The sequence below is a fragment of the Coregonus clupeaformis genome, unplaced genomic scaffold (genome assembly GCF_020615455.1).
Source record: "Coregonus clupeaformis isolate EN_2021a unplaced genomic scaffold, ASM2061545v1 scaf1355, whole genome shotgun sequence".
Taxonomy (NCBI): Eukaryota; Metazoa; Chordata; class Actinopteri; order Salmoniformes; family Salmonidae; genus Coregonus; species Coregonus clupeaformis.
In genome coordinates, this window is record NW_025534809.1 from 18,429 (window position 1) to 35,000 (window position 16,572).

Genomic DNA, 16,572 nt, shown 5'->3' on the forward strand with positions numbered 1-16,572 from the left:
TATGTGCCGACCTGGTTGAGGCCATGCACCACCTATCGCTTGAGACTGACATGTCCCTCCCCATCCAGTTAGACAGGCTTCTGTATACACTGGAATGTAGGATGGCACCTTGCCCATCGGGACCCCGTGCGTGAGAACGCACGGGTTCCTCCAATAGTCCAGGTCTGCTCTTAGCGAGAGAGGAACCACCACCAACCGATGACGTTGACGCACTGGGTCTAGTCTTAGTTGGGCGAACCACCGCTGTGTTCTGCGCATGTGCAGAAACCCCAGCGGGACCACAGAAGTGGGCTGCCGACATGAGACCCAAAAGTGACATGATCGATAGCGCCGTTACTGTGTAATTCGGACGACACTCCCTCAGGGCTAGTACCAATGCTGCCCTTCGAGGGTCCGAAATTCGCGCCCTCATCATTACAGTGTCTAGCTGTAGTCCCAGGTAGACTATCTGATGACTGGGCCAGGGTGCGCTCTTTTTCCAATTCACAGCGAACCCCAGACGCGTGAGATGAATCACTGTCTGTGTCGTGTGCGTGAACGTCAGCTCTGCTGACGGGGCGAGAACCCGCAGGTCGTCTAGGTAGGCTAATATCCTTATCCCTTGACAACGTAGCGGTTCCAATGCCGCCTCCACACATTTGGAAAACGTTCGAGGTGCCAGGGCGTACCCAAACGGCATCCTCTTGAACTCGTACGCCCCCCCTCTATGGCCCACGCCGCCGCTATTCCCCAGCACTAGGTTGGTGGAATAGCCCAAGGTGGGCCCCCTTTGAAAGGGAGAGGACACATCAGCTCGTTCTGGGTGAATCGGGGGCTTTGATACGTTGGTTACGACCGTAACTCCAGTAATCTTGCCCTCCGTGAACGCAGCACGGGTCTGAACTGCACTGTCTGAGGTACTGGCCTGAGACAGAGCGCTCTTCCCGGAAAGCGATTGCGTCATCATGTCATTGTCTGACTGAGACTGCCGCTTAGCATGAGACTTATCCTTTACAGAACTCAACAGAATCTGAAAGGTGTGATCTCTGACTGATACCACACGGTGGTGCCACCATGCCTCTTTACTGGTCTTAAGCGGCTGTTCAACGACACACTCAATGTGTGGTGAGCTGCGCTCAGAGCCATGGGCATTGATACGTTCAGAATAAGCCGGAGGCGTCCATACCTTGGTTATACCTGTAACCCTGGTATTCCCGCTCTCCGTGAACGTCGCACAGGTCTGATCTGCGCTGACTGAGGCATTAGCCTGCAGCAAGGCGTCATTCCCGGCTAGCGGCTGCGTCTTCATGTCACATTGGGACAGAGACAGCTGCCTGCTGAATGTGAGGTATCCTTGAGATAAGCCAAGACGGTGTCTTGGTATCTTTCCTCCCTTCACCTCCTGTGTGCGTTCAGCTCTGCACCTCTGGTGGGCTGAACTACACTCAGTGTGGTGAGCCTGGGCGCGTTCAGGAAAAGGTGGGGGCGCCGATACACTGGGCACCTTCGTGACCGTGGTAATCGGGCCCTTCTTGAACGCAGCATGGGTCTGGGTCGTACTAACAGAGACCTTAGTCTGTGATAGTGCGCCACCCCCAATGTGGTTATTATCAGCGCGTTCTGAGAGAAACGGGGGCGCCGATACGTGGTTACGCCCGTAACCGTAGTAATCAGGCCCTCCGTGAACGCAGCACGGGTCTGAACTGCACTGACTGAGGCGTTAGCCTGAGACAGAGCGCCGTCCCGGATAGCGGTCGCGTCATCATGCCATTATCTGGCTGAGACTGCAGCCTGCTATGTGAGACACTCACTACGGCACTCCTAGGAGTCTGTAAAGTGAGGTCCTATAAGGTACACTTAATACCTTTTATATACCTGCCTTATGTGTGCATTCAGCAACGCACCATGGTGGGCTGAGCTGCATTCATAGTGGTAAGAGAGAGAGCGAGAGTGAGGAAGGTCGAACGCTCTCGGATGTATTATGGAAAAGGGGCTCTTTCTTGACAGTGTCAAGTAGAGCCAACTCTTTATTACACACATTAACAAAAAACATTCTCCTCCATACACTCAACGTTAGAGTGGGGGGGCAGTGGGCTCGGTCACAGCGGGCGCTGTGCCGTCTTCCGTTCTCTCCCCCTCGCCTGTCATAAACGGCGTCTCTTCTGGCCGCCCTTCGGGTGATGCCAGGATGACGCTTTAATGACCTCTCTCGCCGGCACCTCTGGCGCTGAAGGGGGGGGCGAGGCCCGCTCCCTTGCTGCTGGAGGCCGCCGTCTGACGCCAAGCTGTAGCGAGAGTAGCGGCCGCCCTTCCTCATATCCACTTCCGGGTTGGAGGGAATGGGGGGCAGCTTAATCTCCCGCTGTTTAGCAGCCCACTCAATGAGACCTGAGAATTCAGGCACAGAGAGGCTGTGGCGTCATCATCCAGGGATGTAATGACCTCACAATTTCCCGAAGGAAAAGGGGGTGTTAAACATCTGGGTCAGTGTAATGAATTGTTCCAATAGAATATTCATTTCTTCCCCAATAGCCCTGTCATCTCCTGAGTCAGTGCCCTCAGATGATGCCTCAGCTGAGACTAACACTGATAGCACATCCTCAAGAGGAATATCCTCCCTAAAAATGCCCAATGCTGCTTCCACTCCTTCAAAAAAGGAGGGCGCAGCTGGCGCATAGTGGGGGATTGATGAAGCTGTCCCTGGCGTGCTGTGCCCCTCAACCCACGAAACAATGTCGGGGGGGGTCGACAGCCGCCAAGGGGAACAGCGACATTGAGCTCTGAAAAGAGCTTTTGTAAAATGCTTACCTTTGGATAAGCTTGGTGTGCTCATTGTAGGAAGACGTTGATGGCTGGATATCAACGACGAGATCTTCCTGAGTCTTCTATGGCTTCTTCAATTCTAGTCCAGTCGCTGAAGATAATGGGAGGCAGATTGAGGGAACGGGGTTCCTTATATAGGGACACCTGTACTCCCATTGGCTGTAGGTGTGTGCATATTTTTGTTTTCAGGCTGTTCTGCCCTAGGGCAGAGGGTAAACCAATAGGAGCAGAGCTCCCCTATGGGGCGGAGCTCCACGATATAGAACTACTCCTCGCAGACCGTGTGTGTGTGTATCGGACCAAACGACAGACAGACATGGCAGAAGTCGCACCAGCACCCGCAGCCGCAGTGCCGGCCAAGGCACCCAAGAAGAAGGCAGCAGCCAAGCCCAAGAAAGCGGGACCCAGCGTAGGAGAGCTCATCGTCAAGGCTGTGACCGCCTCCAAGGAGAGGAGCGGCGTGTCCCTGGCCGCGCTCAAGAAGACGCTGGCGGCAGGCGGCTACGACGTGGAGAAGAACAACTCCCGCGTCAAGATCGCAGTCAAGAGCCTCGTCACCAAGGGCACCCTGGTCCAGACCAAGGGCACCGGTGCATCCGGCTCCTTCAAGCTCAACAAGAAAGCCGTCGAGGCGAAGAAGCCCGCCAAGAAAGCCGCAGTCCCCAAAGTAAAGAAGGTGGCCGCCAAGAAGCCCGCCGCGGCGAAGAAGCCCAAGAAGGTAGCAGCCAAGAAGGCCGTCGCCGCAAAGAAGTCCCCCAAGAAGGCCAAGAAGCCCGCTACACCCAAAAAGGCGGCCAAGAGCCCCAAGAAGGTGAAGAAGCCCGCCGCAGCGGCCAAGAAGGCGGCCAAGAGCCCCAAGAAGGCTACAAAGGCAGCCAAGCCCAAAGCCGCCAAGCCCAAGGCAGCCAAGGCCAAGAAGGCAGCCCCCAAGAAGAAGTAAACCTATTACAAACAGTGTTCTACTCGACACATGTTGTACCACAAAAGGCTCTTTTAAGAGCCACCCACCTATTTCCATAGAAAGCGCATTGATTTCCATATACTACCTGTCGTGAAAAAGAAATTACGCACACTAGGCTACTTTTACGCACACAACATTGTCCCACTGTGCGAAGGGAGAGGCATATAATAGAGGGCCAAAATGGCTTAGAAATTCGACCTCACCAGCCATTTGTATATGAGCCACATTTGTATATGAGCCACTATTCCCGTTCAGAGGCAGGCTGCTGTGATGTGTTACAAGTGCCATGTAATAACAATAACAATACTATAGTGGCTTCGAATTCAAACTCACGAGTGCACCCTCAACAGCCATATTTATATATGAGCCACTGGCCTATTCCCGTTCAGAGGCAGGCTGCTGTGATGTGTTACAAGTGCCATGTAATAACAATAACAATACTATAGTGGCTTCGATTTCAAACTCAAGAGTGCACCCTCACCAGCTGTTTGTTTCCCATTTGGAGAGAAATAATGTGAGGATTTCATGTCGGACATTTTGGCGCTCACGCGAAATGACACAAAGTAACAAAGTCGGAGGGACACAAAGTAGCCTCTCACTCGCTGCCTGTGGGTGGGAACCGGCTTAGGGCTGTCTGTCTGTCTGTCTGTCCCTCGCTCCAATTGGATAAGGCCACACCGGCCCGGTGGCCAATCGTTGCCTCTTGTGGCGAGGTATAAGTACGGCTCTCGAAGTGGCGAGCGGCTCATTCAGACTTTCTGTGACTTTCTCAAGCTACCAATATGAGCGGAAGAGGCAAAACCGGAGGCAAGGCCAGGGCGAAGGCAAAGACCCGTTCATCCCGTGCCGGGCTCCAGTTCCCCGTGGGCCGTGTGCACAGGCTGCTGCGCAAAGGCAACTACGCCGAGCGTGTGGGCGCTGGCGCACCAGTCTACCTGGCCGCCGTGCTCGAAAGTACCTGACTGCTGAGATCCTGGAGTTGGCCGGCAACGCTGCCCGTGACAACAAGAAGACTCGTATCATCCCCCGTCACCTGCAGCTGGCCGTCCGTGAACGACGAGGAACTGAACAAACTGCTCGGCGGTGTGACCATCGCTCAGGGTGGTGTGCTGCCCAACATCCAGGCAGTGCTACTCCCCAAGAAGACCGAGAAGGCAGTCAAAGCCAAGTAAATTCGCTACTGCGACTTCAACTTGACTACTCAACCCCCAAAGGCTCTTTTAAGAGCCAACCACCTAGCTCTCCAAAAGCGCAAAGTACCTTTCTATGACCGCTACACATTGAGTGGGTGTATACACAACTATTTCGACATTCTGTGCCCACATGAGGCCTTGCATGAACAACAACACCTACTAGGCCTCGTTTGCCATAGCAGGCTAGCATTAGATTACAACGTCCCTATAAGATGTCACTCTTGACTTTGGCGACTATTATTGCGCGTAAAGGGCCGGCGGCGTCCTATTGCGCATAAAGGGCCGGCGGCGTCCTATTGCGCGCGCGCACCGGGAGTTTGAATTTTGGAGAGGCCGGGCCTCCCGTCCAATGGCCAACGGAGGAGGCCTGCGCAACGGGCCAATCGGGGTGGTGGGGAGATGGTGTCCAATCAGCAGGCGCCACTGCCGGCTTTATAAACTTCACATAGGCATTTCGAGGCTATACTCCCGACTGTCAGAGAAGCGCCATGGCCAGAACCAAGCAAACCGCTCGCAAATCCACCGGTGGCAAAGCCCCCAGGAAGCAGCTCGCCACTAAGGCTGCTCGCAAGAGTGCCCCGGCCACCGGCGGTGTGAAGAAGCCTCACCGTTACAGGCCCGGCACCGTGGCTCTGAGAGAGATCCGTCGTTACCAGAAGTCCACTGAGCTGCTCATCCGCAAGCTGCCCTTCCAGCGCCTGTGTGAGAAATCGCCCAGGACTTCAAGACCGACCTGCGCTTCCAGAGCTCCGCCGTGATGGCCCTACAGGAGGCTAGCGAGGCTTACCTGGTCGGCCTGTTCGAGGACACCAACCTGTGCGCCATCCACGCCAAGCGGGTGACCATCATGCCCAAGGACATCCAGCTGGCCCGCCGTATTCGCGGAGAGCGCGCATAAATGAGGATGACCTGAACTCCAAAATCCCCCAAAGGCTCTTTTAAGAGCCACCTCCATATTTCCATCAAAAAGGCACAATTGTTCCATGTATACACGCACCTCTACATTACCCACCATGTGTGTTGTTCACTAACACGTCTTAAAAGCTACGTATTGCACCTTTTCGTTGCCTGAAGTCTAGCTTCAATGTGTGTGTGTGTGTATATGTGTATATATATACACAACCATATATACAACCGTCTGGCATCATCCACTTACTTTGGACTATAGTAGCACAGTAAAATGCTTTACAAAGGAGGGGGAAAAGAAACGAGTGATAATATAGGCCGAATAGTTACAAGAATTGTGTTCAGATGAATAATTGACACTATTAGTTGTGTCATTAGTTGCCTTGAATGCAGTCCAGAAGAAACATTGCATGCCAACTTACTTTGAAAGTCCCATGTTGCAGTGCTGCTGAGAGACTCATGCAGAGGCCCAAACTTTACAGTGGAGCACGGAGGCCATCTTGTGGTTAAATGTGGGTACTGCACCTCATGGTCATTTGCTCTTTAGGCCAGCGTTTCCCAAACGCGGTCCTGGGGTCCCCAAGGGGTGCGCGTTTTGCCCTAGCACTCCACAGCTGATTCTAATACTCCCAGCTTGATGATGATGAGTTGATTATTTGAATCAGCTGTGTAGTGCTGGGGCAAAAACTCCCAAAACGTGGCCCGAGTTTGGGAAACCCTGCTTTAGGCTAATACTAGCCTATTAGGATGGCTTGGTTCGATCGCTTTAATGGCAACTGCTAAACTCTAGTTTTCACTAATTACTTGTCCCAGGTCACCATTATGAATCCAATAGCAAAACAAATGTTTCAAAATTGCTCAATAGTGGAAAAAAGGCCAGGAAACGATGGGTTCTCAGCAATATTTCACCAACAACCAATCACTATTCAAGCATAGACATTAGGATCATCAACAAATATTCCTAAATCATACTACAAAAGGGTTGTAACGAAATGGATTTGTCTGTTCAATGCAAGTTCAACGTCAAAGAAAAAGTGCATCACCACAACAAACGTGTCTTTAGATACACTGTAAAAAATGACTTTGTGGAATGTACTCAAGCAATTACAGTCAACAAAGGCACACGTCATATTATTGAGTAGATCTTTTTGCTTGTTTTTATGAGTAGATAAGCTTGAGTAAGTTGAGTTGATGTGGTCCAATACATTGAGTAAAGATGATAGAGACGTAAAAAGGATTATATTACGTTGATTCGACTCAAATAGACACTGAGAGACTGAGAGACTGAGAGAGTGAGTGAGAGAGAGAGAGAGAATGTGTGAGTGAGTGAGACTGAGAGTGTGAGTGAGTGAGTGAGTGAATGAGAGAGTGAGTGAGTGAGAGAGAGAGACTGAGAGACTGAGAGAGTGAGTGAGTGAGTGAGAGACAGAGAGAGACAGAGAGAGAGAGAGAGAGAGAGAGAGAGAGAGAGAGAGAGAGAGAGAGAGAGAGAGAGACTGAGAGAGAGAGACTGAGAGACAGAGTGAGTGAGTGAGTGTTCCACATAGCCTATATCAGTATTTGAGTATGTTTCCCGCGCACGGTAGGTGCTTTCACGTCACCTTTGAAATCGCTCCTCCCTAGTCCCCTAGAACGAGCGCCCTCCCCTTTGCAACGCCTCCGAACATATCACAGAGGCGCGCTTTCTGTGCCGCTGGCCTCAATCAGGTCGACCAAACGCAGATAATAGCGCTCCACGCACCGTTGCTGAAGTCATTCATTCACTTGAACTCAACTAGCGAACACACCATGTCTGGAAGAGGCAAAGGCGGCAAGGGACTTGGAAAAGGAGGCGCCAAGCGTCACCGCAAAGTTCTATATCGTGGAGCTCCGCCCCATAGGGGAGCTATGCTCCTAGTGGTTTACCCTCTGCCCTAGGGCAGAACAGCCTGAAGCAAATTTATGCACACACCTACAGCCAATAGGAGTACAGGTGTCCCTATATAAGGAACCCCGTTCCATCAATCTGCCTCCCATTATCTTCAGCGACTGGACTAGAGTGAAGAAGCCTAGAAGACTCAAGAAGAATTTCGTCGTTGACTGCCAGCCGTCAACGTCTTCTAAATGAGCACGCCAAGTTATCCACCCCCAAAGGCCCTTTTCAGGGCCCTGTGCCGCTGTACCTCCATGGCAACCACGGACCCCCACGACCTATGTTTCGTGTGTTTGGGACCGCTGCATGCCAAGGATGGTCTCGGCGACCCTCCTAATTGCGCTCCTGCGCCTCCTTCCTATGAAGGAGAGAAAGCAGCGCTGGGCGTTTTTCAAGGAGGATGTCCCTCTTGATGATGCAATGTCCGTGCTCGCCTCTGGCTCAGAGGCATCAGCGGGCAGTGCGGAATCAGAGGATGACGGGGAGAGCGCCGAGCCGGATGTCCCAGTGGGGCAAGCCAGAGCTCTGGCGCCAGCCTTTAAGACCCCCCTTTCCATCGGGAAGCGTGAGGTCTGAAGGTTCCCTGTGCGAGGAAGACATGAGCTCTGTTAGGTCAGAGGCTCTGTCCTTCGCGGCTGCCTCTCTGCGTTCGGACTTTCCCGAACTCATTGAGAAGGCGGCCACTCGACTGGAGATTGCGCTGCCCCCACCTCCCCTCCGATGGAGGTGGATTTGATGGAGGGCGGCCCCTACTCCAAGCCGAGAAGGGCGGCTGAGCCAATGGCTCCAGCCTTGCCCTCTCTTGGCAAATATGTCGAGGGCTCGTGGGGGCACCTCTGGCGGCGCGTTCGCCGGCCAGAGTGTACACCCCATTCACCAGAGTGGCTGGATATGAGTGGGCGGCTAGGGGAATCCCCAGGCTCGAGGGCGCCATGACGGCGTTCCTAGTGCCGGGTTCGAGTCCCTGGGCAGCCTCCAAGAAGGCCACCCTGCCAGCACAGAAGGACAGGTTCACAGCCCAGTTGGCTGAGAAATCCTTCACGCTGGGAGCCCAGAGCGTTGCGGCGGCGAACAACATCGCCCTCCTCGCGGCCTCCTGTCCCGTCTCACAACGGGCAGGTCTGAGATGACCAGCGAGGAAGTGGAGGAGGCCTCCAGGATTTCCGGAGCCATCCTCCACCTGACGCAAGCGGTCGCTATATGTGCGGGCAGGACCATGGCCACCTCGGTGGTCACGGAGCGGCACCTCTGGCTGTCGATGACGGCTATGAAGGAGACCGACAGAGCATCCTTGCTCAACGCCCCGTCTCCAGCGAAGGCCTATTTGGCCTCGCTGTGAAGGACGCTACAGAGCGCATCGCCAAGCTGGACGAGGAGAGGAGGCACCTGGCGAAGCATTTGCCGCTGGCAATGAAGGCCAGCAGAGCCCCAGCCAACCCGTCCACCTCTAACGCCCCCAGTAAATCCGCTGGGAGGCGAAGGGCCAGGCGACAGGCGCACACCCCAGGCGGCAGGAGAGCGGGCTCGGCCCTCCAGCAGCGACGGTGACGGCGTCGGTTCCGCCGGGCGAGAGAGGTCGTCCAGAAGCCAGCCTGGCAGCACCAGAAGGTCTCCCAAAAGAGGCGGCATCTCTGACGAGGCGAGGGGGAGAGAGCAGAGGACGGCCCGGCGCGTGACGCAGAGGGGCCTACTGTTCCCCCACCCCACTGTTCAGGGCGTGGAGGGCATTGTGTGTAATTATGTGAATAAAGAGCGGAGTCTCACTGACATTGTCAAAGAAAGACACGTATTCCATAAGGTACAGAACACTTCACGTTCTATGGCACCCCCTCACCATCCTGAGTGTAGCTCAACCCACCCAGAGTGCGTTGCTGAGCGCGCTCAGGAGAGGAAAAGGGAAGAGATAGCAAGGCGCAGCCTTAGCTCACCTAATAAAGATCTCTTACTACAGACTCCTAGGAGCTCTGTAGTAAAGGTCTCTCATAGCAGGCAGCTGTCTCTGTCCCAATGTGACATGAAGGCGCAGCCGCTAGCCGGGAAGAACGCCTTGCTGCAGGCTAATGCCTCAGCCGGCGCAGTTCAGACCCGTGCGACGTTCACGGAGAGCGGGAATACCAGAGTTACAAGTGTAATCAAGGTATGGACGCCTCCGGTCTATCATGAACGTAGCAATACCCAGGGCTCTGAGCGCAGCCCACCACTCACTGAGTGTGTTGTTGAGCAGCCGCATGAGACCAGTAAAGAGGTGTTATGGCACCACCGTGTGGTACCAGTCAGAGATTACACCTTTCAGACTCAGATGAGTACTGTAATGGATGGGTCTCATGGCAAGCGGCAGTCTCAGTCAGACAATGACGTGATGACGCAATCGCTATCCGGGGAGAGCGCGCCGTCTCAGGTTAATGCCTCAGACAGCGCAGTTCAGAACCGTGCTGCGTTCACGGAGGGCCGGATTACTGGAGTTACGGGCGTAACTAACGTATCAAGGCCTCCGATTCACGAACCAGCTGATGTTTCCTCTCCCCTTTCGAGGGGGCCCCCTGGGCTATTCCACCAACTCAGTGCTGGGGAATAGCGGCGGCAAGGGCCATAGAGGAATACAGGTCCTTCCTACTGGACGTAAAAGAGCTTCGTGCACGTCCGCTTTCTCTGCATTGCTGGCAGTGGCAACGAAGCTGTACCCTCTCACGCTGGCTAGAACAGACGTTAGAGAAGGGTTATGCCCTCCAATTCCATCGACCCCACCCCCGTTTCGGGGAGTGGTGGAAACGGTGATGAAAACGCCGGACAAAGTAGCCGCTCTGATATCAGAGATCACGGAACTTTTGGCGAAGGAGGCGGTCACAGTAGTTCCCCGAGAGCAAAGGAACAAAGGGCTCTATTCGCCCTATTTCCTAGTGCCCAAAAAGACGGGGGAGTGAGGCCGATTTTGGATTTACGCATTCTCAACGAGAGCATAACCAAACGGCCCTTCCGAATGCTGACGACAAAACGTCTACTGGAGTGTGTCCAGAAGGGAGACTTTTGTACAAGCATAGACCTAAAGGACGCGTACTTTCATGTGCCGATTCAATTTCGCCACAGAAAGTTTCTGCGGTTCGCCTTTCAAGGGGGTGGCGTACGAGTTCACGAGGATGCCGTTTGGGTACGCCCTGGCACCTCGAACGTTTTCCAAATGTGTGGAGGCGGCATTGGAACCGCTGCGTCGTCAAGGGATAAGGATATTAGCCTACCTAGACGACCTGCTGGTTCTCGCCCCGTCAGCAGAGCTGGCGTTCACGCACACGACACAGACAGTGATTCATCTCACGCGTCTGGGGTTCGCTATGAATTGGAAAAAAGAGCGCACCCTGGCCCAGTCATCAGATTGTCTACCTGGGACTACAGCTAGACACTGTAATGATGAGGGCGCGAATTTCGGACCCTCGAAGGGCAGCATTGGTACTAGCCCTGAGGAAGTGTCGTCCGAATCACACAGTAACGGCGCTATCGATCATGTCACTTTTGGGTCTCATGTCGGCAGCCCACTCTGTGGTACCGCTGGGGGCTTCTGCACATGCGCAGAACACAGCGGTGGTTCGCCTAACTAAGACTAGACCCAGTGCGTCAACGTCATCGGTTGGTGGTGGTTCCTCTCTCGCTAAGAGCAGACCTGGACTATTGGAGGAACCCGTGCGTTCTCACGCACGGAGTCCCGATGGGCAAGGTGTCATCTCTACATTCCAGTGTATACAGATGCCTGTCTAACTGGATGGGGAGGGACATGTCAGTCTCAAGCGATAGGTGGTGCATGGCCTCAATCAGGTCGGCACATAAACCTCTTGGAGTTGGAAACGGTTCGACTGGTTTTGAACCACTTCGCGTCTACCCTTCGGGGTCGCGATGTGTTGGTTTGGTCAGACAACCGGACCACAGTAGCTCACATAAATCGCCAGGAGGGGGTCAGGTCTCCTGCCCTCCACAGGGCGGCAGAGGAATTGTGGCTGTGGGCTCACAAGCACCTTCGCTCGTTGAGAGCAGCGCACATTCCGGGCTACTTGAACGTAGGGGCAGATCTCATGTCAAGAGGGGGTCCTCGAGACGACGAAGTGGTGTCTGCACCCAGACATTGTTCTCCAAATTTGGAAACAATTCGGGAGAGCCGAGGTGGATCTGTTCGCGTCACGTGTGAACGCGCAGTGTCCCCTATGGTTCTCCCTGAGACAACAGGACGAGCCGCCATTGGGAAGAGACGCGTTCGCGCACTGCCCGTGGCCGAAAGTTCTCCTGTATGCATTCCCTCCGCTGTCTTGCATTCTCCCACTGCTAGCCAGGGTGAGATCAGAGGAGCTAACAGTGATACTGATAGCGCCCGATCGCCCGGGGCTCCGTGGTTTGCAGAGATGAGTCAGATGTTGATTGTGCCACCTTGGACAATTCCACATCGACGAGACGCGTTGAGCCAGGCGGGAGGCGCGATAGGGCAGTGGCCCATAATCGGCCAACCACTGAAGGCTTGGTTCCTGAACGGGACAGGTTGAGGCGCCGTGGGTTATCTGATGCAGTGATCAGAACCATACAGAGCGCTAGGGCCAGTTCCACTTCCAGGATGTACACAAGCAGATGGAATGTTTTCTCACAGTGGTGTAACACACAGGACGTAGACCCCATGAGCTGTCAGGTAGAGAGTGTGCTCTCATTCCTGCAGTTTATGTTTGATAAGCAGAAATCGCCCGCCACCATTCGAGTGTTTGCAGCGGCAATTTCAGCTGGTCATGAAGGGTTTAACGGGAAAAACCTGTTCAGTCACCCATTAGTGAAACGTTTCTTATTGGGAACGCGACGGCTTAGGCCAATGCCTAGAGCTACGCTGCCCCGATGGGATTTGGCTTTGGTTCTCGAAGCGCTATGTAAGTCGCCGTTCGAGCCATTGAATCAAATACCCCTCAAAATGCTGTCTATCAAGACGGGCGCTGTTGCTCGCCTTGACTACCGCTAAGCGAGTCAGTGATTTGAGTGCACTGTCGACGAGACCCGACTGCCTTGCCATTAATGGCGATTTGAGCAGAGCGGTGTTACGTCCCTAACCCGGCATTTGTGCCGAAGGTTATTAACAGTGCATATAGATCACAGACCGTGGAATTGTGGGCTTTTTATCCCCCTCCTCATGGGGAGAGGAGTGAGAAAAGCTTCATTGTCTGTGCCCAGTACGCGCTTTGGCGTGTTACGTTGAGCGCACAGCAGCGATTAGGTCATCGCCTCAGCTGTTTGTGTGTCACAGTGCGGCTGCATTGGGTAGACCACTTTCTAAACAGCGTTTGTCTCATTGGCTTTGTGAAGGCATTGAGACGGCGTACGAGGCGGCGGGGCAACAACCGCCTCAGGGTATTAAAGCGCATTCCACTCGTGGAGTAGCAGCTTCTACTGCCCTCTTCAGAGGTACAGAGGTAGTGGATATTTGTAGAGCGGCGTCTTGGTCGTCACCGTCTCCTTTTATTCGCTTCTATCTGTTGGATATGTCTTCTAACTCTTTGGCTCGATCTGTACTCAGCGTGGCTGAGGGGAGATCTTGAGAAAGTAACAGAGAAAGAAAGCAGGATTGTGACCATGTTCATAAATCCGCTTGTATTAGAAGGAACATATTAGGGCACGTTTTTTCCAACTCTTTAGCTCGGTCGGCATTCAGCAGAGCTGAAAGGCGATTTTGAGCTAGAAAGGAGAGGACAGAGCAGGACCTGGGACAGGTTCCAATCAGGTCCGCCTTGGTTAGGAAAGCGTGTTATGTCAGGAATAGGCTTTTCAACTTTCAAGCTCGATTGCACTCAGCATAGCTGAAGGAGAATCTTGAGCTAGAGGAAAGAGAAGCAGGACGATAGACAGGTCTCTATCAGGTCCGCTTTGGATGAAAGGCTATCTGTGGCATGTCTCTTGACTCAGGGTCAGTACATAGAGACATGTATTGAACTGACAGAATGTGAGGTCATCTATCTGATTCAGATAGTATGACCTTTATATTTTGTTCCTGCCTACTAATCTATGGATTCAAGAGTGAGTAAGGCGGTCTGTTGGACACTTAATGTAGAATGACTGATGTCATTCCATTAGTGGACGATAGTGTTATCACAGAATATTGAGGCACGGCTATCTGTTGGTACAGATTAGCACGGCGTCTATTCTGATGATCTGCCCACTAGCCATTGGCATTGCCATTTGAGCTAGATGGGCGGGTCTATAACCAATGACGCGGTATATTGTGACGCCCAAGGGGTTTTTAGTCACAGTCGGCGCGGGAATTGGTTGCAGCCATTGCTGGGCTTGACATTTTTCATGTTTAATGGGAAGTGTTAGGCTCGGCAGGGAGTACATTTTGGAGCGTTTCGCTCCGCCTTAAACCACTAGGAGCATAGCTCCCCTATGGGGCGGAGCTCCACGATATAGAACGACTAGTTACCGGAGTGTAACTCCAGTTCTATGAGTGGAGCGGAGCCCCATAGGACTTAAGGCCCTACCGATCCTCTCTAGTCTCGCTGAAGATAATATCTCGGGAGGCAGATTGATGGAACGGGGTTCCTTATATAGGGACACCTGTACTCCTATTGGCTGTAGGTGTGTGCATAAATTTGCTTCAGGCTGTTCTGCCCTAGGGCAGAGGGTAAACCACTAGGAGCATAGCTCCCCTATGGGGCTCCGCTCCACTCATAGAACTGGAGTTACACTCCGGTAACTAGTCGTTCTCCGCGATAACATCCAGGGAATCACCAAACCCGCTTATCCGCCGTCTGGCGCCGCGGCGGCGTGAAGCGTATTTCCGGTCTGATCTACGAGGAGACCCGCGGTGTCCTGAAGGTGTTCCTGGAGAACGTGATCCGTGACGCAGTCACCTACACCGAGCACGCCAAGAGGAAGACCGTTACCGCTATGGACGTGGTCTACGCTCTGAAACGTCAGGGACGCACCCTGTACGGTTTCGAGCGGTTAAAGTCACTCTCTCGAACCACAACACCCCGACTCGAACCCAAAGGCTCTTTTAAGAGCCACGCACATCCGCTTCAAAAGGGCCCATTCCATATAGTTTTTTTCTTTTCTTCCGTATGCTATTTGGTAGGAAAGTATGAGCCACTTCGAGTGGACAGGGAGTATTAAATAGAGGATTCTAATGTCCCTTCCCGTTTTAGCGCACAGAGGGAGGCCTATATCTGACAGTGGCAAAGTGTAGTGACGTTGTTATTTTGGGTCAAGCAATAGTGGCATTTGGACAACATAAAGCCACCACCAGTCGGTAGACGTGCCTCGAAAAGAGGGGGACAGCGCGCGCGCACACACACAGTCCAAAATGGGAGCCCTATGTCTGATGGTGCCAACGTGGGCAATTCTATCACCAGCATTATGTGGCACAACAATCGTGCCATTCGGACAACTATTCAGGCCCCCCTTTTGAAACACACAATTCCCCATCGGTCACAGAGCATAGGCTATAGAGAGGAGGGAGGGTGTGAGGACCCGCGCGCGCCCTCAATTGTCTTTGTTCGGGAAGCTAGCCTCTGAGCGGAAGGCTCTTTTGAGCGCTAGAGCTCCACTGGGCAAATAGCAGGGGCGCCTACGAGCAAGCAGGGGAGTGTCCACGGCCGCCGACTTTGATTCGCTTCCTCTTCATAAGACGGGTAAGCACCCTTCACCCCTCATTCGTTTCTGAGAAGCAACGAGACATCATCATGCCCGAGCCAGCAAAGTCAGCGCCCAAGAAGGGCTCCAAGAAAGCCGTCACCAAGACCGCAGGGAAGGGCGGCAAGAAGCGCAGAAAGTCCAGGAAGGAGAGTTACGCCATCTACGTGTACAAGGTCCTGAAGCAGGTCCACCCCGACACCGGCATCTCCTCCAAGGCCATGGGAATCATGAACTCGTTCGTGAACGACATCTTCGAGCGTATCGCCGGAGAGTCCTCTCGCCTGGCCCACTACAACAAGCGTTCTACCATCACCTCCAGGGAGATCCAGACCGCCGTGCGCCTGCTGCTCCCCGGTGAACTTGCCAAACACGCCGTGTCCGAGGGCACCAAGGCCGTAACCAAGTACACCAGCTCCAAGTAAACAGCGCATTTGGACTACTCTACTAACCCAAAGGCTCTTTTAAGAGCCACCCACTCTGTCAGTAAAAAGAGCATTTCCATCGCCACCGAATGAATGCGCAGGTAGGCTGCGTTACATTGTAGGACCGCGGTTACATTGTATCATTGTTTAATGGGCGGCGCGCGCCGGCTCGGAGAACGGCTACATTGTATCATTTCCCCCGCCCGTTCCAGCGTAGGGGTTTAGCACGCCTTTTTTGTTGTCTTTGCACGCTGAATAGTAACCCATGTTTGTCGGCCTCCATTCCAGGTGAAGGCAATGTAAAATGGCACCATTTGACAAAGGGTGTAAATAAAAAAGCAGTCTGTTGGGTTTGAATGGAAAGAAATGCCTTTTGTCGTTTAATGAGCGGATAGTCATTTTGAGTCGACTTCCTGAATCGGTAGGACACGGACGGAGAGAATGGACGCTCCATCATTGGACTATACCCTAATGATGTGAATGAGAAACGATAATGGCAAGAATAAAAAAGGGGGTGAATAATCCCGTCTAGGAAGAATAGGAGTAGGCATATATATATATATATATATATATATAAACGTAGCCCTTTTTGCCAACGGGTCATTTCTGGTCCAGGTCGCATCATACATAAATAGTCCCCTGTAGCTCAGTTGGTAGAGCACTGTGCTTGCAACGCCAGGGTTGCGGGTTCGTTTCCCAAGGGGGCCAGTATGAAAATGTAGGCACACACTT

General features: G+C 53.2%; 2 protein-coding genes and 2 pseudogenes across 2 annotated transcripts; all 4 read left to right on the forward strand.

The window, feature by feature from the left end:
• Positions 1-3,109: 3,109 nt before the first annotated feature.
• LOC123486931 (histone H1) lies at positions 3,110-3,742 on the forward strand. Its single transcript, XM_045218095.1, has one exon. The coding sequence runs from the start codon at positions 3,119-3,121 to the stop codon at positions 3,740-3,742; it is 624 nt and encodes a 207-aa protein (XP_045074030.1). The 5' UTR covers positions 3,110-3,118.
• Positions 3,743-4,420: 678 nt separating this feature from the next.
• LOC121561403 lies at positions 4,421-5,188 on the forward strand (annotated as a pseudogene).
• Positions 5,189-8,974: 3,786 nt separating this feature from the next.
• Positions 8,975-16,572, forward strand: part of LOC123486928 — a 13,845-nt pseudogene continuing 6,247 nt past the window's right edge.
• On the forward strand, positions 15,437-16,197 carry LOC123486930 (histone H2B). The gene has a single exon (XM_045218094.1). The coding sequence runs from the start codon at positions 15,466-15,468 to the stop codon at positions 15,838-15,840; it is 375 nt and encodes a 124-aa protein (XP_045074029.1). The 5' UTR covers positions 15,437-15,465; the 3' UTR covers positions 15,841-16,197.

Excerpts from the sequence above, each read along its gene's own strand:
- LOC123486931 (XM_045218095.1), top strand. The coding sequence starts at position 3,119 with ATGGCAGAAGTCGCACCAGCACCCGCAGCCGCAGTGCCGGCCAAGGCA.
- LOC123486930 (XM_045218094.1), top strand. The coding sequence starts at position 15,466 with ATGCCCGAGCCAGCAAAGTCAGCGCCCAAGAAGGGCTCCAAGAAAGCC.